Source organism: Mustelus asterias, chromosome 9 (genome assembly GCF_964213995.1).
Source record: "Mustelus asterias chromosome 9, sMusAst1.hap1.1, whole genome shotgun sequence".
In the NCBI taxonomy this organism is placed as follows: Eukaryota; Metazoa; Chordata; class Chondrichthyes; order Carcharhiniformes; family Triakidae; genus Mustelus; species Mustelus asterias.
The window spans coordinates 109,196,952-109,221,663 of NC_135809.1; the positions used below are offsets into that span (position 1 = coordinate 109,196,952).

Below are 24,712 nucleotides of genomic sequence, written 5' to 3' on the forward strand. Positions count from 1 at the left end.
TTTAGAGAATCCTGGACTAGAACTCCCAAGTCCCTTTGCACTTTAGCATTATGAATTTTGTCACCGTTTAGAAAATAGTCCATGCCTCTATTCTTTTTTCCAAAGTGTACGACCTCGCACTTGCCCACGTTGAATTTCATCAGCCACTTCTTGGACCACTCTCCGAAACTGTCTAAATCTTTCTGCAGCCTCCCCACCTCCTCAATACTACCTGCCCCTCCACCTATCTTTGTATCATCGGCAAACTTGGCCAGAATGCTCCCATTATTTGGATGCTAAAAATAAATTATTCAATAATGATAATTGAATTTTATTTTCTTCCTACAGAAAATCCAAGTTAGTAAAGCGTCAAGTATAAGGATGCTTGACCTTATACCGTAACAACATGAAGATATTCTTCTACTATCAGGTCATGATGGAATCAGGAATGTCAAGAGCTCTCAAATGCACCAAATAAACATATTTGACTGTCAATATAGATGGTACCTTACTATACAACACTAATACTGCTGCTGTTGAAGAAACTGAGGACTAATCTTCATCGGCTTACCTTCCTGGCTATTTTGTACAAAGTATTAAAAATAATTTATTATTATGAGCTCAGTAGTAGCACCTTTTCCTCTGCTGGAAGGTTTGGATTGCAAGGTGAAGTTACTCAAAAGCAATTCCATGGAGTGTAAATTGGTTGCCCAGAAACAACTTCAACCTGATGTGAAGCAATATGGATCTATAATAGAACCAGAACATGCTGGACACACTCAACAGGCCTGGAGGAGAAAGAGAGCTAACGTTTCGAGTCCAGATGACACTTCTACAAAACAAACTTTTCTCTAATGTCAGGGTATTTGGATTGGTTAAAAACATGTGCAGCAATTTTACAATTATAACGTGAATACATCCTTAAAGGCACACTTCAGTAACAAAAGAACACATTGTACATTATATTCATGTAAATGGCTGTATCAGTTTAAATTTGGAGTGTATCCTTTTCAAGGGTTGTTCCTGTGTGCAACCTCCTGCCTTTTTTAGTGATATTTTAGTAGAACAATATTAAATTTTAACTATGTTGGCTGAGCTAATTTTACTGAATGAAATCATTTTTCAAGTTATTATGTGCAAGATGTTAAAACAATACTGAATTTCAGAATGGATACTTCTACATTTTAGTCAGTTCCAAACGGTTACATATTTGGCCTTTTCTATATTTTACCCTGAGAATAATCCATCAACAATCAGTCTGTACTCCTGAGAGGAGTTGACCAGCTTTGTAAAAAATATATTCTGCATCTTAGATAGAATCATTGGCCAAAATTCTCCTGTCTTGACCGCCATGGGAATCGTTTCGGGCAAGGCAGAAAATTCCGCGGACCATTCAGAGGAACTTGGGTGGGTATTTCCGAGTTGGATGCATGCGGCTGGAGAATTCCACCCATAGAAACCTTGGGCAAAATCTTACCAAAAAATGGCAGGGTGTTGGTTCTGACATGAAAAATGGAGTGTTTCCCACCAATGGTGCCAGTGTGTTTTCAAGCCAATATTATGCCTCATTAGCGATAATATTGATGCCCATGAATGTGTTTCCTCTGATCCAGGGGCCACAATGGAGGTTCCCCCTCCTCTCCGAAAACCTATGCCTGAATAACAGAAACCCGAACATCCTTATCCTCAATAATAGTGGAGCCCAGCATCAATTTAACATCCTTCAAGTCCTTCCATGGCTTTGCCCCTCCTTATCTCTGTAATCTGCTCCTATCCCACAACACTGTGAGATATCTGCGCTCATCTAATTCCAGCCTCTTGAGGAATCTTGATTTTAATTGCACTGCCTTCAGCTCCCTAAGCCCCAAGCTCTGGAATTTCCTCCATAAATTTCACCACCTCTATCTTCCCTGAAGATGTTCCTTCAAACCTATTGCTTTGGCCAAGACTTTGCCCATCCACCTAGTCCTACATTAAGTGTTTTGGTGTCCAATTATGCATTAAAATGTATCCATGAAATTTATTTTAACACGAGCAGTACAGTGTAAGTACAGCTATAACTCTGGTTTCTGCAAGACATGCCGGATCATCGACACAGATGCCATCATCTCATGTGAGAACACCATCTACCAGGTACACGGTACCTACTCTTGCAACTCGGCCAACGTTGTCTACCTGATACGCTGCAAGAAAGGATGTCCCGAGGCATGGTACATTGGGGAAACCATGCAGACGCTATGACAACGGATGAATGAACACCGCTCGACAATCACCAGGCAAGACTGTTCTCTTCCTGTGGGGGAGCACTTCAGCAGTCACGGGCATTCAGCCTTGGATCTTCAGGTAAGCGTTCTCCAAGGCGGCCTTCATGACACACGACAGCGCAGAGTCGCTGAGCAGAAACTGACAGCCAAGTTCCGCACACATGAGGACGGCCTAAACCGGGATGTTGGATTTATGTCACATTATCAGTAACCCACACAGCTTGCCTCCTGGACTTGCAGAATTTCACTAGCTGTTCTGTCTGGAGACAATACACATCTCTTTAACCTGTGTTGAATGCTCCCTCCACCCACATTGTCTGTACATTTAAGACCTGGCTGGCTGTAGAGATTTGCATTCTAATCAGTATTCTGTAATTTGATTTCTGTGTCTGTTTGCACTGTTTGAGAACAGATATCCACTCCATCTGACGAAGGAGCTGTGCTCCGAAAGCTTATGGTATTTGCTACCAAATAAACCTGTTGGACTTTAACCTGGTGTTGTGAGACTTCTTACTGTGCTTACCCCAGTCCAACGCCGGCATCTCCACATCTTCAATAAGGAGCAGAATGCTGCAGTCACATGGCTACTGTAATCAACACACTTTGTGCCAACTATTTACTTATCTTCTGGGATCAGTTAAGAACTCTCCCATCACAGGTCACATACTTGGTCTAATTAGTTAATGCATCTACAAAAACATTGTTTCCTCATAAACTATCATAAAATTATTCATGAATAGTTGACCGCTGAAAAAGAACAAAGAACGCTCTGTTCCACCACGCTCTGTGTAAAAAACTTGCCTCGTACATCTCCTTTAAACCTTGCCCCTCACACCTTAAACCTATGTCCCCTAGTACTTGACTTTTCTACCCTAGGAAAGAGCATCTGACTATCCACCCTGTCCACGCTCCTCATAATCTTGTAGACTTCTATCAGGTCGTCCCTCAACCTCCGTCGTTCCAATGAGAACAAACCAAATTTCTCCAACCTCTCCTCATAGCTAATGCCTTCCATACCAGGCAACATTCTGGTAAATCTTTTCTGTACCTTCTCCAAAGCCTCCACATCCTTCTGGTAGTGTGGCAACCAGAATTGAACACTATATTCCAAGTGTGGCCTAACTAAGGCTCTATAAAGCTGCAACATGCCTTGCCAATTTTTAAACTCAATGCCCCAACTGATGAAAGCAAGCATGGCTAATCTTAGATATCTGTGGTCCCTGACACCAAAAATCTTACACTCACTCGGAACACAAGATGGCTTTTTAGAAAATGAAAGGTATTACCCTACTGCAATGTTTGATGTGGTTTGCAGCTACAGGGCATTGCTGGGGCAGATAAGAAGTTCTAACTTGCTTCTATTATATCTACTATACACCTAGGAATATTGATGCTCAATATAGGCAAACACATCAATTCCCAATATTATCTTAATCAAATAATTACCTGACCATTGTCCTTGGGTCAAGTTATTGATTCATTCCAGGGCAATGCCTACTAATGTTTATTTATTTACAGTTAGTATTTATCTTCTCATCATTTCAGTTGCAAACACACAGAAAGACAAAACTTTTGAAGCAATCGGACAAAGAGGTGAGTCCATTGAATTCTGAAAAGTTTAGTTTTAAATAGTTTCAACATTTCGTTACAAATTTTGTAACAAATTGTTAAAAGTTCAAATATTTTGCAATTGAAGTCTAAATTCGGAATATTCGTGCAGCTGGCTTTGGTGTTCAGAGAGATGGGGAAAGTTGTGGAAAACCCTCCCAGAGAGTTCCCCAGTGCTCACCCACCTCCAGGCAAGTTTCAGGACTGGACTGCAATGCAGGAAAGCAGTCAAACAAACTAATGAAGAGTCATTTTTCCCACATCAACAGTACTTTCCCAGCGTCAAGGGGCCACAGCCTGGCGACAATTTAGCAGTGGCCTCAGGGCAGGAGATCAGAGTCTGGGTTGTTGGACCTGCTGTCCAAACCCCAGAGACACAAGGCTGAAATGGCTATTTGTACAGAAAGGTTCCTCCTTCACACTAATGAACCCCAACAGTTCTGGGCCTTCTTTGTTATGGGACCTCCTGTAACTTCATTTTGAGATGTCCCTATGCTCAGCTCTGCCTCTGTAGCACCCACCTGTCCCAGTGGGGCTGTCAAGTAGTGAGCCGAGGCAAAGCCCCCCCATTGAGCCTCCTGTATCCTTGTTCCACCCACATTCCTTTATGGATGGTGAATGCAAAGGCCAATTAGGAGGCTGCCTCTCATAAAGTTGCATTGATGGACACGCTGCCGGTTTGCCCATGTTCGGAATCCTCTTGAATTCCCTATACCTGCTGGAAAATGCAGCGCGGTATTTAGTGAACCTGCTTTTCCATTCCCAACATGTGTGTGTGCGCAATGCTGGCAGTTGCCAGAGTTGAAGGAATCCATTCACCTTGATTTGGACCAGGTGAGCCAGGATGAAAAATCCATGGTGTTCAGACAAATAGCTGGTCTGCCACAGGTACAGGGGAGGATTGATTGCATCAATGGGCCTCCCTGTGGCACCAGGGAGCCCCCTTCATCAACCATAAGAGTTTCCTCTTCTTAAATGTGCACCTGGTCTGCGACCACACAGGAGGGGGTACAGAGGAGATTCACTAGGTTGATTCCAGAGTTGAGAGGGTTGGCTTATGAGGAGAGACTGAGTAAACTGGAACTATACTCATTGGAATTTGGAAGAATGAGGGGGGGATCTTATAGAAACATATAAAATTATGAAGGGAATAGATGAGAGAGAGGAGGGAGGTTGTTTCCACTGGGGGTGAAACTAGAACTAGAGGGCATAGCCTCAAAATAAGGAAGAGCAGATTTAGGACTGAGTTGAGGGGGAACTTCTCCTCCAAAATGGTTGTGAATCTGTAGAATTCCCTGCCCAGTGAAGCAGTTGAGGCTACCTCATTGAATATTTCTAAGGCAAAGATAGATAGAGTTTGAACAGTAAAGGAATTAAATGTTATGGTGAGCGGCCAGGTAAGTGGAACTGAGACCACAAATAGATCAGCCATGATTTTATTGAATGGCACAGCAGGCTAGAGGGGCCAGGTGGCCTATTCCTACTCCTAGTTCTTATGTTCTTATGTTCACAAGAAGCACATCATGCGGGTGTGTTCCCATTTCCATAACAGCTTCATCCTTGGGCAGTCACAGATCCCTGAACTTTGAGGAACACCCAAAACTAAAGGGAGGGCTCCTCAGGTACAAGGGTTATCCCTCAGGGTCTGGCTGAAGATGCCATTCAGAAGCCACAGATGGCCATGGAGACCCACTACAACGAGGCACATACTGCAACTCACGCATTGATTGAGCAATCCATTCATCTCCTCAAGATCCGTTTCCACTGCCTGGACAGGTCTGGTGGAGCCCTGCAGTGCAGTCCCCAGAGGGTCTCCTGAATTGTGGTGGTGTGCTGCACCCTCCACAACCTGGCTCTGCAATGAGTTGAGGAGCTCTCAGAGGATCTGGAGGAACGGCATGTCTCCTTCGATGAGGAAGAAGTCTAGGAGGTTGCTGAGGAGGAGCCTGGAGGAAGATAGCCTTGTGGAGATCAGGTTGTGCATGGGCAGGAGGGCTGGAGAAACCCTCATCACCACTCAGTTTCTGGAAGATGATGACTTGGGTGGACACTTGGGTGTATCTTCAGGATGTGGGTTCTCCTATGCACTCATGTAGTGGGTGGTGTGAGGAGTCTCAACTCAGGGAGCTGGTGATGGGGTGTCCGAAAATGCCTGGTGTCTATTCAATGAAAAAGTGAAATGGTGACTCATAATGAGGAATGGGTGAGGGTTTGGTGTGTCCGGTGGCGGGCGGTGCAATCTGTTAGAGGAATCTCTGCATCACTTGTGAGTCCTACTGGTGTGAATGAAACACTTGCATCATCGTGTTGAGGGGGTTGCTGTAGGTGCAGGTGCATCCCAAAGGTGAGAAGCACCATTCAATTTACAAATCAGTCGAGATGGGGCAGCCTTAAACTGGTGAACCAAGGGCTTAGAGACTGTGCCCTGAATTGGACACCTCCTACCATGGATCAGATGTCAAGCCCCCATCTCTCCACTGCAGCCACCACCCTTCCAGTGTTGGCCTGGGTGCCTTGCAATGCCAACACTAGCTCCTGCTAGAGAGGTCTTTGGGACTCCTCTGGTCAGCCTTCCAAATGCAGGAGTGTCACTGACACTGCTTCCTAGTATTTGCCATTGCTTCTCCAGAAGCTGAGGGATGAATGATGCCAGAGGGAGCTGGCTAAGGCACAGCTGAATCATGGGATCCAGCAGACCTTCGGCTACCCAATCCCTGGGACATCCCTGTCTCTCTGTCTGATGTGGATCAGCAGCAGTGTGGTGCTCACTAGATAATGACCCAGAAGCCTGCTTGCTAAGACTGCCCACCAGCGTGTGTGTCTCTCTGTGATGGTGGAAGGTGCAGGTGACTGCTGTGACCATTTCTCGTTGCCCTCTGCCAACATCTCCTCAGCGATCTGCTCATCACCTGGTACATGATCCCTGCTAGTGCACGGGCCAGTGTGCTCAGGTGATTATCCTGCAAGGAAAAGGACATGGTATTAGTGCATGGCTAGAGCAAAGGTCTGGGAGAAACTGAACTCGTGTGTTTGGGCAGATGGATGCAGAGGCTCCTCACTATTCTTTTTCCTGTCCACCTCGCTCTCGGCACAGGCCTTTCCTGTTCCTCCCCTGCAAGCTCAAGGCCCCACTCCTCGAATGGAGTCAGGATGGGAAGTTCTTCCATCTCATCGCCTGTCTTTGCCTGCTCGCAACAGTGGGATTTACACTGGTTTTTGCATCAAAATTGACACTTATAGTGGAATTTTCCCCAAATTAGGCAATGTCTTATCTATTGGTTTTCTTTTTCTCTCCCTCTCTCCGCTTTTCTTTTTCCCAACCATTGCTTTCCTTCTTTTCTTATGTTTCTCGACCTTTGAGGTTCTTTCTCCATCTTCTCTATGTCCTGCACTTTGATTTATCTGTCTTTATGTTTTTTTTCAATTCTTTCTTTTCTCAAACTATAGTTGCTTCCCCCCCCCCCCCCTCTCTCTCTCTCTCTCTCAAGGCTTCTTTATATATCCTTCTTGGTTTATTATTTTTTGGTTCTTTCTCAGGGAATATAGGGGAGTAGCTGGGGAGAGGAAGAAAAATGGGAAGGAGAGGGGTAAGGTGGAACTAAGATTGGGATCCAGGAGACAATAGAGTCACAAGTCAACAGAGAAGTAGAAGTTTGTGGGGGTTAGGGGGGGGGCGGGGAGATGGAAAAAGAGGGGAAAGGGAGAATCATGGAATTTTCTGCATTTCTCATTAAATCATTTTGCTCTTCCTTTATCTACTAAAAGCTCTTAAGAAGCCAGAATCCTTGGAATAAGATGAGCATTAAAGTGGTTGATTTTGGCTCATTTGGTTTGGGAAAGCCTGAGCCTTCGGCCATTGAAATGGAAGGATTATCCACAGAGATGATAAGGGCCTTCAGTGACATTGGGTTTGTGTACCTAAAAAACACTTGGATTGAAGAGGAAAAGGTGTGTATCTATTTTAATGTTTCAATATGTTTACTAACAGTGCTTATTAACGATGTGAACACAGACTTAATTAACTTGTGTATGTGTTTTCTTTCTTTTGCGTCAAAATCTCAATATAAAGGGTAACATTTCAACTATAAGATTATTGATGTGTTAGAGGTTTGATGACATCATTAACTGAGGGAACAATTTGTGAGCAATTATAAGTGATATCTGAAACCTGAGAGCACATTTCTGATGTTTGAAGCTATCAATGATTTTTTTTCCCCATTAAAGATCTTTATAGGAAAGAAATCCTTTTAGATGTTGTAAGTTATTCAATCTGTAACCATACCTTTAACAAGACAATGTGCCGTTTCTTCTGTTGACTCCTGCAACTATCAATTCAATTTCTCTCTTTTACTCAGGCACCCATAAAGACAGTTCCAGCTTTATGCAATTATTTCCTTTCAAGGGTCCTGAAGTGGGAGGTTTCGAACCAGTTAATAAGGTTTTTAGACAGTATACATTAAGGCACTGACAGGACTACCAGTAAAGAGTTAAATGATTCTTGAAACATATTAATAAGCTGACGAGGGAATAGTTTACACATATGTGAATGCAGTAAAAGAATTGAACAAGTAACTATGATTTTAATACATATATACTGACATTTTAATGTATCTTAAGTTTTGTATGAGTCATTGTTTGCTTCAGGTTACCACAAGATATGATGGTAAAGGAAAAATAGTTCAGAACCAAAGGCCTGGGGACCGCATAGTTCGCAAAATTCACATCAGTGGGTTCCTTATGCAGGAACACATATTGTAACATTTATGAATAGGAGTATTCATTGTCTAAACTTAGGCTGGAAGCGTGCCTGGACGCGGTATCACGTGTCTATCCACTTTGGCAATGATCCGGTGGGAACGTCCACTTTGACCAATGTAGTAAGCGTCTAAGGCAACAGGGAAGTGACATTAGCCAAGATGGGAGTTAGCGTCCAGATTTAATGGATGAATAAGATATCATTAAGGGGCGGCACGGTGGCACAGATTAGCACTGCTGCCTCACAGTGCCAGGGACCTGGGTTCGATTCCCGGCTTGGGTCACTGTTTGTGTGGAGTTTGCACATTCTCCCCGTATCTGCATGGGTTTCGTCCGGGTGCTCTGGTTTCCTCCCACAGTCCAAAGATATGCGGGTTAGGTGGATTGGCCATGTTAAGTTGCCCCTTCGTGTCAGGGGGACTAGCTAGGGTAAATGCTTGGGGTAATGGGGATAGGGCCTGGGTGGGATTGTGGTTGGTGCACATCCTATGGGCCGAATGGCCTCCTTCTGCACGTTAGGATTCTATGATCATTATGCTGGATGGTAAAATGCAATTGGCTGAGGTACATGTCAGGGATTATTATTGATGTGTGTATACTATATGTAATTGATTTTAAGCTAATGTAAGGTGGGAATGATTGATAAGAAAAATATAGAATTATAGAATCCCTACAGTGCAGAAGGAAGCCATTCAGCCCATTAAGTCTGCACCAAATCTCTGACAGAGTATCTTACCCAAACCCACCACCCCACCCACAGCCAATGCTCCAAGCCTGCACATCTTTGGATTGTGGGAGGAAATCGGAGCACCCAGAGGAAACCCAGGGCATGGTGGCACATTGATTATTGGCAATTGATCTGTTTTTGATTGTATATGTCCGATTCATCGGAGAGGTTCTGTCGTTCTATCTCAGAGCTGCTTAACCCTTTTGGTGATCTCCTTGCAGCTGCTTGCTTTCTTTAAATAAATGTTATGTCGTTATACAGAAATATCTGCCTTGTGGGTTTTGTATTGTCTAAAGTTAAGACAGTACCGGTCATCTTGATGTACCCCACAACAGGTCCTTTCTATCATCTTCTGAGAAAACTGAATAAGTTCTCAGTCCATTGGAATATCTTCACATAAAATACTGCTGTAAACAACTCACACATTATCATCGTCCCAGTGTTCCTTGCTGTGCTCCTAATTGGTGTACAATATCCTCACAGTACAACATATTCAAAATCTGTTTTCATCCCTGTCCCCCTAAGGGTCCTGCTTGAAGCATTGTAAAGAATGATCACCTGCAAATGCTGATAAACTCTCTCCTTTTTCGTGTTGTATCTTTATGTCATTTTTCAAGAAAAGATTAGAGATAAGGCAAAAAAAAGCACAGATCAGAAATAAACATTAAAATCTAGTGAGATGCGAATGTTACTATATCAAAAATGCAAAACATATTTCATGTTTCAAACATAATTGCTCCTTAGGTAACTGAAGTGATGTACATCAGCAAGAAATTCTTTGTACTTCCAAGTGACATTAAACATCAGTATACCCGTTCTATGAACTCTGAGGTTACAAATTTTGGCTGGATTGCAGTAAAGACAGAAAGGTATGAAAGTCTAAAGAACAACCTTAAGTAGTATAATTTTCTGTAACCATGAGTATATTGTTGAAGAACATAAGTAGAGTCATAGGCCGGAATTATCCAGCCGTTCAGGCCGGTGGGATTCTCCAGTCCCGCCGGCAATGCCCTACTGCCTGTGGGTCTCCTGCCGGCATGGGGTAATGTTAATGGGCATTCCCGTTGACAGCGGCGGGACCAGAGAGTCCCGCCGCTAGCAAACAATGTGCCACCTCCTGCCAGTGGGAATCACACGGCTGGAAGGCCGGAGAATTTTGCCCATAGAGTACAAAAGCAAGGAAGTCACGTGAAACTTTTTAATTAATTGGTTAGGATTCAAATGAGATATTTTGCCCAGGCACAACAAGAGAAGCTTTAGTCTAATGGTAAAATACAAGCAAAACACTGCAGATGCTGGAAATCAGAGCAACCTAGCAGGTCTGGCAGCATCTGTGGAGAGAGAAACGGAGTTAACATTTAGAATCCAATATGAATCTTTTTCCAGAGGACAATATGACACCTCTAACCAGAGAACAAAGATTAAATAATTCATAAAAGAGCTGGAAAATAGATTAATAAAAAAGATATGCAGCAAGGTGTTATGATCCGAAATGCATTGCCTGAAAGGGTGCTGGAAGCATATTAGCTGTTAGCTAAGTGATACTCTAACCTTCCATTAAAATCTTTGGCACAGTGGTTAGCATTGCTGCCTCACAGCGCCAGGGACCCGGGTTCAATTCCAGCCTCGAGTCACTGGCTGTGCAGAGCCTGCACGTTCTCCCCGCATCTACGTGGGTTTCCTCCAGGTGCTCCGGTTTCCTCCCACGTGCAGGTTAGGTGCATTGGCCATGCTAAATTCTCCCTCAGTGTACCCAAACAGGCGCCGGAGTGTGGCAACTTAGGGATTTTCACAGTAACTTCATTGCAGTGTTAATGTAAGCCCACTTGTGACTAATAAATAAACTTTAGAAGTGGTGGTGGCAAGGTTGGGGGAGGGAAGTAAAAAGTAGATTGAGTTTACAGCATAGGTCTTGATAAGCTATAGTGTTAATTTAGTTGTGATTGTCTTGTTTAATTTCTTTATATACACAATGAAGTTCATTTTTGTTTTAAATCGTGTGGTGTGATTCTGTCAGTTAATTGCTGGGTGTTCCAATTGCTTCTTTAAACATTAACAGTTCTAAAAGGATCATGACAATCCGAAGATCATGAATAATTATTTGGTCATTTTATTTTGTTACTTGTGTAAGTTGAGGGCTGGTAATGTTTTCCTTCTAACAATTAGTAAGGACAATAGCTGGACAGATATGTGTAATGGAATGTTAGTACAAAAGGTTAAAGAAGAAATTTCACTCTGATATTTCCTTGGGTGGGCTAGGATGGATTGTATATGACTTGTAGAGGAAGCCAACACGATAGACCAGATGACTTTTCTTTGTTCCAAACTTTTTTTGTATTCTAGTCAAACTAGTTAATCAGGTGTAAGTTATGAGTAGAAATTTGCACAATCATTGTATAATATAAATAAAAATAAATATGTTTGTTCTTTACAGCTTAAATCCTACACGGCCTGCAGACCTGAAGGAAGCTTTTAATGTGTCAACATTATCTTCCCTTGTTGTAAGATCTCAGAAGTTCCAACTATGAACTGTATATTGTAAATTGAATCTGATAAAATAGTGAAGTGGAGGGGATATTTAGCCAGTTGCTCATTAGACTCGTTCAAGTAAAGTGCCAGACCCAGTTTCTGTTTGCTGCAGGTGAAAGCTCTATCTGCCCCCTTGGGCAGGAAAGCAGAGTGGAGTCTTTGGAAATTGGGGAAAAGAGTACAGGTGAGCCTTATACCCGCCGATGAGCAGAATCCTGACTGGGGTTGAAAATACTCCTGATTTAGGGGTTCTCTTTCCCCCTTGCTGCAATCATAGTCCTTCAGCCACAGACCAAGTCTAGCCTAATTCCAGGGCAGTACAAAAATGCTATTCCGCTTACTCCATGACCCATCTCCTATGTTCACACCCCATGATCACTCATCCCTTTACATTGGTACTATTTCTCATCATATATATACTCTGCTCCTTGCTTTTGCTCTCTGTCCACTTCCAATTGACCCATACTGCTCCCTATCCTTCATGTTTTCTCCCATTTCCACAATCTCAGTGTTCGCAGTATCCCTTTCCCAATGCTTACTTCCTATTTTGTATCTCCTTCCCATTCTGCCATTTCTCCATTCCTGATCCTTATGCGAATTCCTGACTCTTTTTCTCATCAGCTGTTAACTTTTCCTCTTTTCACTACCAATTTTCACCACTCTGACATCTTTCATACCCATCATCTCCTCACTTCTTCATTTTTCCCTTTCCATCAGCCATTCACCCCAATATCCTATTCCTCACTCCATCCTTTCAGCTCCACTCTCCTCCCATTCCCTCCTTCATGGACTATTACCTCTCTTCCCCTTTCTTCCCTCACCTCCTCAACTCTTTCCCACTCACATCCGCCTAAACCTAAAACCAGTTCAATAGACTTAAGCTCGGAAATCACTTTGTATTTTCAAGCACTTATCTGAGATATAAACCAGTGTTTCTCTAACTGGGATCCACAGACCCCCAAGGACCCACTGAGACTTTCAAGAGAAATTAATAAGAATGTGACCAGTTGCTGTAATTGTGCAGTTCAAGTTCATGCTGATGACAATTATTTTGATTTTCTTCATCTGCTTGATCAGTGCAGCTCAGGGCTTGTGCACCAGAAAAATCAATGTCAAGTCTGGGGTCCTGGTACACTCACACAGCAAGACACCAGTGATAAATTGGTGGGCAAACACTTCTTCATGTATAAGAACAGCTGTACTTCTTCAGGGTGAATGAAGTCAGTGAGAACCTTTATAGAACTGACTGGGAATGTCAGCCTAGTGTTTACTTCACGACAAAGCCACATGAATATTTATTTATTGACAAGCCAGTTATTCAGGTAGCACAAGATTACATTTCTAAAACCCAAATAGCCCCCTTTTCATATAAAAAAATCCAAACATCCGCTTTTTCCTAGTACATAAAATATATATTTGCATGCACGATCCTGTGCAACTATGAATTACCCAAGTTACTGGATATATACCCACTGTTCTGCTGCATTAATAACTGTTTGTTCTACCTCAGTCCTTGAACATGCATTGCAAACATAGGGTGGAATTTTCCCCAGCTATTTGTTGATAGTGCGAGGCATAGGATGGCAGTGAAAAAGTCAGCACCTCAATTCACAGAGATTTCTCTTGGCCGACTGCTAGATGCAGTGGAAGAGCTTAGTGATGGCCTGTACCCATGTACAGGGTGGAGACCCCCAAGTTAGGTCATGAGCACTGCATGGTAAGCTGTGGCTGCGTTGGTAAATGCGAGGTCTCGGTAGGCACGGTAGCACAGTGGTTAGCACTGCTGCTTCACAGCTCCAGGGTCCCGGGTTCGATTCCCGGCTCGGGTCAGCCTGAGAAGGTAAATTCACATGGGATACAAGGTAATTTGATAACGTGGATTCAAAATGGGCTCAGTTGTAGGAAACAGTGGATGATGACAGAAGGCTGCTTTAGTCACTGGAAGCCAATGTCCAGTGGTGTACCACAGGGATCTGTGTTGGGCCCCCTATTATTCGTCATTTATATAAATGACATTGATGACTATGTGGGGGGTAGGATTAGTAATTTTGCAGATGACACAAATATTGGATGGACGGTTAATAGTGAGGCAGAGTGTCTTGGGCTCCAGGAAGATACAGACGGAATGGTCAAATGGGCAGATAAACTGCAGGTGGAATTTAACCCTGAAAAGTGTGAGGTGATACACTTTGGAAAGAGTAATTTGACAAGAAAGTACTCACTGAATGGTAGGACACTAGGAAGTTCTGTGGAACAAAGGGACCTTGGAGTGTTTGTCCACAGATCTCTGAAAGTGGAAGGGCACTTCCACTTGCCTTCATCAAGCGAGGCGTAGATTACAAAAGCAGAGAAGTCATGTTGGAGTTGTATAGAAGTTTGGTTAGGCCACAGCTAGAGTACTGTGTGTAGTTCTGGTTGTCACACTATTGGAAGGATATGATTGTACTGGCAGGGGTGCAGAGGAGATTCACCAGGATGCTGCCTGGGATGGAACATTTAAGTTATGAAGTGAGGTTGGATAGGCGTGGGTTATTTTCGTTGGAGCGGAGAAGACTGAGGGGTGAGCTGATCGAGGTGTACAAGATCATGAGGGACATGGACAGAGTGGATAAGGAGCAGCTGTTCCCCTTAGTTGAAGGTTCAGTCACAAGGGGACATAGATTCAAGGCGAAGGGCAGGAGGTTTAGGGGGGATGTGAGGAAAAACATTTTTACCCAGAGAGTGGTGACAGTCTGGAATGCACTGCCTGGGAGAGTGGTAAAGGCGGGTTGCCTCACATCCTTTAAAAAGTATCTGGATGAGCACTTGGCACATCATAACATTCACGCCTGTGGGCCAAGTGCTGGCAGATAGGATTAGGTGGCAGTTCAGGTGTTTCTAATGTGTCGGTGCAGACTTGATGGGCCGAACGGACTCTTTTGCCTCTGTATGATTCTGTGATGCTAAGCAGGACACAGTATCAATCACCTGAAAACCCCCTGTTGGTTTATCATTTAATTATCTTTGTGAAGTGCAGTCTTATTGGTGGGGCTACTGGCAGTAACTTGTGGTGGGGTTTATTTGTTTGACTTGCAGCGGCAATTGGCCTGTTCCTGATTCAGCCAATTTTAACATTATTGGGTTTTTGAAACAATTCTCAAGAAAAGACTGAGAAAATAGCAGATGTGAGAGAGTGGGGCAAAGGGAGAACAGGAGGAGTGTAATTGTTTAATACATTTCATTTTAGTTAAAATGCTTGCCAGTGTTTTATTTTTAGTAGAGGTTTAATAGTAGAGTATTAAGGTGCCTCCTTGTATTTGAATCATTTAATCTATACACTACAGGCATTGTTTCAGCTTTACAGTATGTATGCTAAAAATAACCAACTCAAAGAGCCGAACATTTCCAAGAACTTCGCAGGATTTAAAGGCTTAATTTTCAAACTTCAAGAAAATATACTGGGGTCGTTTCTCCTGCCAGGGGAGGGGTCGAGTCTGTCAGGGGGGTGGGGGTTTGGGGAGATTGAGACTGCCGAGGGGGGGTGGTTTGGGGAGATCGGCACTGTCGGGGGGGAGGGTACATTGGAGCTGGCCCGGAGACATCCGTGAGGCCAGCAATCAGGGGGTGAGGGGTTGGAGGGGTAGCGATGCAGGGTCACGGGGCTGGCCAGCGATCGGGCTGGCCAGCAATCAGGAGGCCGGCAATGCGGGGCTACTGTGCATGCGCCTAACTCAGCACTGACAGATTGGCGCATGCGCGGTGGCCCGCTCAGTGCTATGCTGCTGGCCTCCTTAGTGGGAATATGCCCCACTCCCTGATTTTCAATGTGAATCTGCCTCAGGCACTCTGCAGCGCTCAGAGTGTGGGAGATTCATTTTGAAAATCCCGCTAAAAAACCAACAGGAGTTACTTCAGTTTTTACGCAAATTTGGCACTTAGAATGTTTTTGGGAATGTTTTTGCCCCCGTTATTGTTGATAGAACAAAGAACAAAGAACAGTACAGCACAGGAAACAGGCCCTTCGGCCCTCCAAGCCTGTGCCACTCCTTGGTCCAACTAGACCAATCGTTTGTATCCCTCCATTCCCAGGCTGCTCATGTGACTATCCAGGTAAGTCTTAAACGATGTCAGCGTGCCTGCCTCCACCACCCTACTTGGCAGCGCATTCCAGGCCCCCACCACCCTCTGTGTAAAAAACGTCCCTCTGATGTCTGAGTTATACTTCGCCCCTCTCAGCTTGAGCCCGTGACCCCTCGTGATCGTCACGGCCGACCTGGGAAAAAGCTTCCCACTGTTCACCCTATCTATACCCTTCATAATCTTGTACACCTCTATTAGATCTCCCCTCATTCTCCGTCTTTCCAAGGAGAACAACCCCAGTCTACCCAATCTCTCCTCATAGCTAAGACCCTCCATACCAGGCAACATCCTGGTAAACCTTCTCTGCACTCTCTCCAATGCCTCCACGTCCTTCTGGTAGTGCGGCGACCAGAACTGGACGCAGTACTCCAAATGTGGCCTAACCAGCGTTCTATACAGCAGCATCATCAGACTCCAGCTTTTATACTCTATACCCCGTCCTATAAAGGCAAGCATACCATATGCCTTCTTCACCACCTTCTCCACCTGTGTTGCCACCTTCAAGGATTTGTGGACTTGCACACCTAGGTCCCTCTGTGTTTCTATACTCCTGATGACTCTGCCATTTATTGTATAACTCCTCCCTACATTATTTCTTCCAAAATGCATCACTTCGCATTTATCCGGATTAAACTCCATCTGCCACCTCTCCGCCCAATTTTCCAGCCTATCTATATCCTGCTGTATTGCCCGACAATGCTCTTCACTATCCGCAATTCCAGCCATCTTCGTGTCATCCGCAAACTTGCTGATTACACCAGTTACACGTTCTTCCAAATCATTTATATATATCACAAATAGCAGAGGTCCCAGTACAGAGCCCTGCGGAACACCACTGGTCACAGACCTCCAGCCGGAAAAAGACCCTTCGACCGCTACCCTCTGTCTCCTATGGCCAAGCCAGTTCTCCACCCATCTAGCCACTTCTCCTTGTATCCCATGAGCCTTAACCTTCTTAACCAACCTGCCATGTGGGACTTTGTCAAATGCCTTACTGAAATCCATATAGACGACATCCACGGCCCTTCCTTCATCAACCGTTTTTGTCACTTCCTCAAAAAACTCCACCAAATTTGTAAGGCACGACCTCCCTCTTACAAAACCATGCTGTCTGTCACTAATGAGATTGTTCCGTTCTAAATGCACATACATCCTGTCTCTAAGAATCCTCTCCAACAACTTCCCTACCACGGACGTCAAGCTCACCGGCCTATAATTTCCTGGGTTATCCCTGCTACCCTTCTTAAACAACGGGACCACATTCGCTATCCTCCAATCCTCAGGGATCTCACCCGTGTCCAAAGATTTCCGTCAGAGGCCCAGCAATTTCACCTCTCGTCTCCCTGAGCAGTCGAGGATAGATGCCATCAGGCCCTGGGGCTTTGTCAGTTTTAATGTTCCCTAAAAAACCTAACACTTCCTCTCTTGTAATGGAGATTTTCTCTAACGGGTCAACACCTCCCTCCGAGACACTCCCGGTTAACACGCCCCTCTCCTTCGTGAATACCGATGCAAAGTATTCATTTAGGATCTCCCCTATTCCCTTGGGTTCTAAGCATAATTCCCCTCCTTTGTCCCTGAGAGGTCCGATTTTCTCCCTGACAACTCTTTTGTTCCTAACGTATGAATAGAATGCCTTAGGATTCTCCTTAATCCTGCCTGCCAAGAACATCTCGTACCCTCTTTTTGCCCTTCTAACTCCCCGTTTGAGATCTTTCCTACTCTCTCTGTATTCCTCCAGAGCTCCATCTGTTTTCAGTTGCCTGGACTTAACGTACGCCTCCCTTTTCATTTTAATCAGATCCTCAATTTCCCTGGTTATCCACGGCTCTCGAATCCTACCTTTCCTATCTTTCCTTTTTACAGGCACATGCCTATCCTGCAGCCTTATCAATAGTTCCTTAAAAGACTCCCACATGCCAGACGCGGACTTACCCTCGAACATCCTCTCCCAATCAACATCCACCAATTCCTGCCTAATCCGGCTATAGTCAGCCTTCCCCCAATTTAGCACCCTGCCCGTAGGACAGCACTCATCCTTGTCCATTACTATCCTAAAGTTAACAGAGTTGTGGTCACTATTTGCCACATGTTCCCCTACCGAAACTTTGACGACCTGACCGGGCTCATTTCCCAGAACTAGGTCCAGTATAGCCCCCTCTCTAGTCGGGCTATCTACATACCGTTCCAAAGAACCTTCCAGTACGCATTTTACAAATTCCTCCCCGTCCGGTCCCCCAGCTCTAAGCACTTTCCAGTCTGTGCCAGGGAAATTAAAGTCCCCTACTACAACAACCCTATGTTTTCTGCACCTATCCAGAATCCCCTGACATATCCTTTCCTCCACTTCCCGTGGGCTGTTGGGTGGTCTGTAGTACACCCCCAGCATAGTGACTGCACCCTTCCTGTTTCTGAGTTCCACCCACAGCGACTCAGTACATGACCCCTCTAAGTTGTCTACCCTCTGCACCGCGGTAATATGCTCCTTAACTAATATCGCTACTCCCCCACCTTTTTTAGCCCCTCCTCTGTCTCGCCTAAAACACTGATACCCCGGAATATTCAGCTGCCAGTCCTGTCCTTCTTTTAACCAAGTTTCCGTCACCGCAACCACATCCAAATTCCGCACAAGCATTAAGGCCCTAAGTTCGTCTGTTTTACCCGTTACACTCCTCGCATTGAAGCAGATGCACTCCAGACCTCCAGGCCCAGTCAGGTCCTCCTCCTCCAGAGTGCTCCTCTTCTTAGCTAGCCTTGCCCTGGCCCCCAGCTCGACCCCAGCCTCAGTATTTACTGACCTCCTGTTTTGTTCCCCACCCCCCTGCCACACTAGTTTAAATCCTGCCGAAACACTCGAGCAAAACTCCCAGCCAGGATATTTGCTCCCTTCCAGTTAAGGTGTAACCCATCCTTTCTGTACAGTTGCCATCCTGACTTGAAGATTTCCCAGTTATCTATGAATTTAAAACCCTCCCTCTTGCACCAGTCCTTTAGCCACGCGTTCAACTGTAGAATCTCCCTGTTCCGAGCCTCACTTGCACTAGGCACCGGGAGCAGTCCAGATATTGCTACCCTGGAGGTCTTACTTTTTAGCCTAGCACCCAACTCCCTGAATTTCTCTCGTATGACCCCCCTGCTCTTCCTACCTACATCATTTCCCCCAATGTGTACAATCACATCCGTTTGACTACCTTCCTTTTTAAATATGCTTCCTACCCTCTCGGAGACATCCAGTACCCCGGCACCAGGGAGGCAGACTACCATCCTGGATTCTCGTTCACTCCCACAGAAGCGCCTGTCCGTGCCTCTAACCATTGCGTCCCCCACAACTATCGCTCTCCTAAACCCCTTCTTTCCCTTCCGGACCCCTGAGCCTGTCTCCGTGGAGGCGATCTGGTCCTCGTGGCTTACCCCTGGAGGGTCATCCCCCTCCACAGAATCCAAAACAATATACCTATTTTGGAGGGGGACAACCACAGGGGATCCCTCCACAGACTGCTCACTCCCTTCCCTTCTCCCATCTGTTGCCCATCCCTTTCTTTTATGGGAGACTGCCACTGGGGTACTTTCTGGCACATCACCCTTCTGACTATTGCCCCTCCTAACTGTGACTCACGTGTCTTCCTTGCGAGACCCTGGTGTCACTACCTGACTATAACTTTTATCTATTACTCTCTCATTTTCCCTAACTAAACTGAGTTCATCGAGCCTCAGCTCCAGCTCCCTTACACGATCCTTCAGGAGATGCAGTTCCACACATCTGGCACAGATATGGACTTCCGGGAGGCAAGTTGTCTCCAGGAACTCCCACATCCCACACCGAATGCAGTATACTGGCCTCCCACTCATACCAGCCATGTCCTTTTTAGTTTTTGGGATAAAACAAAAAGGGGGTGTAACCGAACTATAAAAGATGGCCTTAAAGTGGAAACTATCACGAATTGTACAAATGAAGAACGAGTGAACAGAATCAGGCTGCAACATGCCACAGGGCATCAGATGCAATGTAAAAAATATTGATAAAGGAAGGAGGAAGACAACTGGGGATATAAAGAGAGACAAATAGAGCTACAAAGACTCGGATTATTTGCTGGTTGTTGAATTCCTTTGCTTTAGAGCTCAACAAATGATGTAAGATAACTCATCCTTTGGCTGACCAGCAGCTACAATCTTCCATTCGTGGTTTGATCAGAGTTGCTGGTAAGATTACAACCGGTTGATTCTGATTTACACTACTTAACGTGTGTAAATAATTGCATTTTCTTTTATAGGTACATCGAGTGCTTCTTCCACAGTCGGATGACAAGATATGCCGACCTAGACAGTCACTGGCTTTCTTTGTACATCCAGATAATGATGTTACTGTTACATGCTTTGATGGATCTCAGCAGTACCCTCCCACCAACCCTCTGCAGTACTTAATGGAACGTTTTGATTCCACATACAAAATGTAACAAATTCTGTTGATCCTATGAGTGAGCACAACACCAATAATGAGAGGCTTCATGATTACATAGAGAAGTCGCTAAAATAACGAGGATTTTAATGGATTTCTGGACACTATCGTGTGATCATTTAAACTATAATTTTTGAAAGCTGATGGCAGAACATTTTGGGAAACATAAGTGTGATATCACAGTGAAAGTTTGGTCTCTTATTTCACTAAATTCCCAGTCTCATCCATGCTTCCATGAGGAGATACAATGAAAGGGATAATAGGATATTAGCACAAGTGAAGAAAATTTGTCACTAGACTTTTGTGGTTGTTATCTGAGATCTAGAGGAAGACCGACACTTGGCTGCAGGAGTGGTTGGTCCAATAAACGAGGAAACAAGAATGGAGTAAATTAGAAAGTAATGGCCATTGAAACGACAAAAACAGCAAACTGCAATTCCTACATATTTAAGAAGTAGGCAATTAAGAACTAAATTCTCAGATGTTTTATAATCCAAATTATTAAATTCAAATCAAATATGACTTTGTAAACTTTCCTCTCTTTATCATACCTGTATCTTGCCTATTAGTATTTTCACTAAGAAGAACACCTTGGCCTTTTGTGATCAAAGTGACTTTCGTTGAGGTTTTTCCCATGTTTTGGTGATTTTACCCAATCAGTAACTGAGCTAAAAAGATCAGTGGAGTTCCAAATTTGATCATTGGTCTGTGCTAAATTAGCCAATCTTGGCCACATCCTAGGTGATGGTCAAGTGGTATTATTACTAGACTATTAATCCAGAAACTCAGCTAATGTTCTGGAGTTCGAATCCTGCCACGGTAGATGGTGGAATTTGAATTCAATAAACAATGTCTGGAATTAAGAATCTACTGATGACCATGAAACCATTGTTGATTGTCGAAAAAAAACCATCTTCTTCACTAATGTCCTTTAGGGAAGGAAATCTTCCATCCTTACCAGGTCTGGCCTACATGTGACTCCAGAGCCACAGCAATGTGGTTGATTCTCAACTGCCCTCCAAGGGCAACTAGGAATGGGCAATAAATGCTGGCCAGCCAATAACGCCCATGTCCCACAAAATAATTTTTAAAAATTTAGAAACAGCGGTCACTGTCTAAAAAGAAGGGATCCCTCATTTAAGACAGAGATGAGGAGTAATTTTTCCAGAGTCTCTCAGAGATTTTGAACTCACTTCCCGAAATGCAGTGGAAGCAGAGTCTTTGAATCCTTTTAAGGCAGAGCTAGATCAATTCTTGCTCAACAAAGAGACAAAAGGTTATCGGAGCAGGCTTGAGGGGTTGAGGGTTGAAGCCTGCTCCTAATCTATGTTTGAATGCTCATTGCACTTTTACTTAACCTTTTTTGACATGAAAACAACACTTGAGCTTTGTTCTTGTGCATTACTAGTTAGCTAATATATATTTAACTAGTACCTCACTCAAGGAGTCAAGGATGGCTGGTGTGGGTAAAGGAAAATGTCCCATTAGTGCAACTTAGTGAAGTCTCCTGAGATTGGCTGAGCTGCATTTGTTGTAACGGAGTAAAGGGTTCTTTACTGTGTGTTTACCCTGCATCGTACTATGTGGGAAAGCCTGATGGCGATGGTTCAGTTTCATCCTTTCAACGTCAACTTTATAAAGAAAATCAGGTATAAAAAATGTGGATGAGGGTATCAAAGAACAAAGGAAAGTACAGCCCAGGAACAGATCCATCAGCCCTCCAAGCCCGTGCCGATCATGATGCCCTAACTAAACTACAAAATAACCTTCTGCCCTTACTTGGTCCATTTCCCCCTATTCCCTCCTGATTCATGTACCCATCCAGATGCCTCTTAAATGTTGCTAATGTGCCTGCTTCACCACTTCCTCTGGCAGCGCGTCCTAGGCACCCACCACTATCTGCATGAAAAACTTCCCCCGCACATCTCCCTTAACCTTTCCCCCTCTCACCTTGAACCTGTTCCCCTTTGTATTTGACACTTCCACCCTGGGAAAAAACCTTTGACTATCCACCTGTCTGTGCCCCTCATAATTTTGTAGAGCTCTATCAAGTCTCCCCTCAGCCTATCTTTCCAGTGAAAACAATCCTAGTTTATTCAGCCTCTCCTCATAGTCAACAACCTCAAGACCAGGCAACTTCCTGGTGAACCTTCTTTGCACTCTCCCCAAAGCTTCCATATCCTTACAATTGTGTGGTGACCAGAACCACATGCAATACGTCATATGCGGCCTAACTAAGGTTTTATATAACTGCAACATGATTTCCTAACTCTTGTACTCAATGCCCCAGCCGATGAAGGAATGCATGCCATATGCCTTCTTAATCACCTTGGCCACTTGTGTTGCTCCTTTTAGGGAACTGTGGACCTGCACACCCAGATCCCTCGGTACGTTAATGTTCCTAAGAGTTCTGCCATTTACCGTATAATTCACATCTAAATTTGATCCTCCAAAATACATCACCTCACATTTGTCCAGATTGAACTCCATCTGCCATTTCTGTGCCTAAGTCTCCAATCTTTCTACATCCTGTTGTATCCTCTAACAATCCACAGCACTATCAGCAACTCCACCAATCTTTGTGTCATCCGCAAACTTACTAATCAGACCACCCCCATTTTCCTCCAGATCATTTATATATACCACAAACAACAGAGGTCCCAGCACTGATCCCTGTGGAACATCACTAGCTAAAGATCTCCAGTCTGAAAAACACCCTTCCAACGCTACTCTCTGTCTTCTATAACCAAGCCAGTCCAGTATCTATCTAGCCAGCCCACCCCGAATCCCATGTGATTTTAGTTTTTGTACCAGTCTGCCAAGTGGGACCTTGTCAAACGCCTTACTAAAGTCCATATAAACTACATCCACAGCCCTTTCCTCATCAATTATCTTCAAAAAACTCAATCAAGTTGGTGAGACATGACCTTCCCTGTACAAAACCATGCTGCCTGTCACTAACTAGTCCATTTTCCTCCAAATGTATTTTCCTGGATTATTCCTGCTTCATTTCTTAAACAAGAGAACAACATTGGCCCGTCTTCTGGAACCTCACCTGTGGTCAGGGAGGATGTGAAGATATCTGTTAAGGTCCCAGCTATTTCACCCGTTGCCTCCTGCAGAAACCTGGGATAGATCCCATCCGGCCCCGGTGACTTGTCTACCTTAATGTAATTTAGGATACCCAACACCTCCTCCTTCGATATATTGACATTCTCTAGAGTGTTCACATACCTATTCCTGACCTCAATATCTGTCATGTCCTTCTCCTTGGTGAATACTGATACAAAGTACTCATTAAGGATCACATCCACTTTCTGTGGTTCCATGCATAACTTCCCTCCATTGTCCTTGAGTGGGCCTATTCTTTCTCTTGCTACCCTCTTGGTCCTAATATATGCATGAAAAGCCTTGGGATTCTTCTTGACCCAGTTTGTTAAAGACATTTCATGGCCCCTTTTAGCCCTCCTAATTCCGTGTTTAAGTTCCTTCCTACATTCACTATACTCCTCAAGGGCTTCATCAGTTTTTAGATGCCTAGATCTATCGTATGCTTCCTTTTCCCTTTTGACTAAGCTTACAATTTCTCTTGTCATCCATGGTTCCCAAATCCAGCAATTTCTGTCCTTCATCTTTGCGGAGACGGAAATGATCATGCAGCCCATTGAAATCTCTGTCAGGATACAACCAGCTGCCTCCTGAGGCTGAAGAATAGGAATCTCTTCAATGTGCCTCTAAGCTGTGCAGTAATCAGAAAGTCTCCACAGGTTGAGCAAAAGGCAGCCCCTTTACATTACCTTGCATACATTACCACATAAAAATTTAAAGGGCCCACACACTTAAATGAATCAACCGTACAAACAAAGTAAATTAGAGGGTACACTTATTCTGTTTCAGATAAGTTTAATCCTTGTATTCCAATATGTGCAGTTGTGGTTTCTATCCACCTCCTTGAATACAACTGAGAGACTTTCTAGAGCTTGCAGTTAAGAATCAATAACATGGCTGTGGATTTGGGATCACGTCTGGCAAATTTCCTCACCTAAAGGAAGCCAGGTAGGTTTTTATGGCAATCCAGTCGCTTCACAGTCATATAATAAAAGCAAAATACTGCGGATCTGGAAATCTGAAACAGAAAATGCTGGGAGAATTCAACAGGTCTGGTAGCATCTGTGGAGAGAGAATCAGAGTTAATGCTGGGTCCATATGGCTCGATTGAGCTGAAGTGTGAGAGAGAAATGTGATGGATTTTTAGTCTGTTTAAGAGGAGGTGCA

The 24,712-nt window shown here is 44.2% G+C and overlaps 2 protein-coding genes across 2 annotated transcripts in view; both read left to right on the forward strand.

Annotated features, from left to right (window-relative positions):
* LOC144499029 (uncharacterized) overlaps positions 1–2,732 on the forward strand; it is a 55,202-nt gene extending 52,470 nt beyond the window's left edge. The window contains exon 12 of the mRNA XM_078221083.1: positions 328–2,732. Within this exon, the coding sequence (XP_078077209.1) occupies positions 328–341 (14 nt within the window). The 3' untranslated portion in view covers positions 342–2,732. The remainder of the gene's footprint in view (positions 1–327) is intronic.
* Positions 2,733–3,827: 1,095 nt separating this feature from the next.
* On the forward strand, positions 3,828–20,435 carry LOC144499272 (uncharacterized). Its single transcript, XM_078221387.1, has 5 exons — positions 3,828–3,836; positions 7,617–7,799; positions 10,078–10,202; positions 11,768–11,834; positions 20,253–20,435. The coding sequence occupies exons 2-5, from the start codon at positions 7,647–7,649 to the stop codon at positions 20,433–20,435; spliced, it is 528 nt and encodes a 175-aa protein (XP_078077513.1). The 5' UTR covers positions 3,828–3,836; positions 7,617–7,646.
* Positions 20,436–24,712: the final 4,277 nt, after the last annotated feature.

Coding starts and splice junctions, on each gene's coding strand:
- LOC144499272 (XM_078221387.1), top strand. CDS start 7,647: ATGAGCATTAAAGTGGTTGATTTTGGCTCATTTGGTTTGGGAAAGCCT. Junction 10,203..11,767: donor ATTGCAGTAAAGACAGAAAG/GTATGAAAGTCT, acceptor TGTTCTTTACAG/CTTAAATCCTACACGGCCTG. Junction 11,835..20,252: donor CAACATTATCTTCCCTTGTT/GTAAGATCTCAG, acceptor TTTCTTTTATAG/GTACATCGAGTGCTTCTTCC.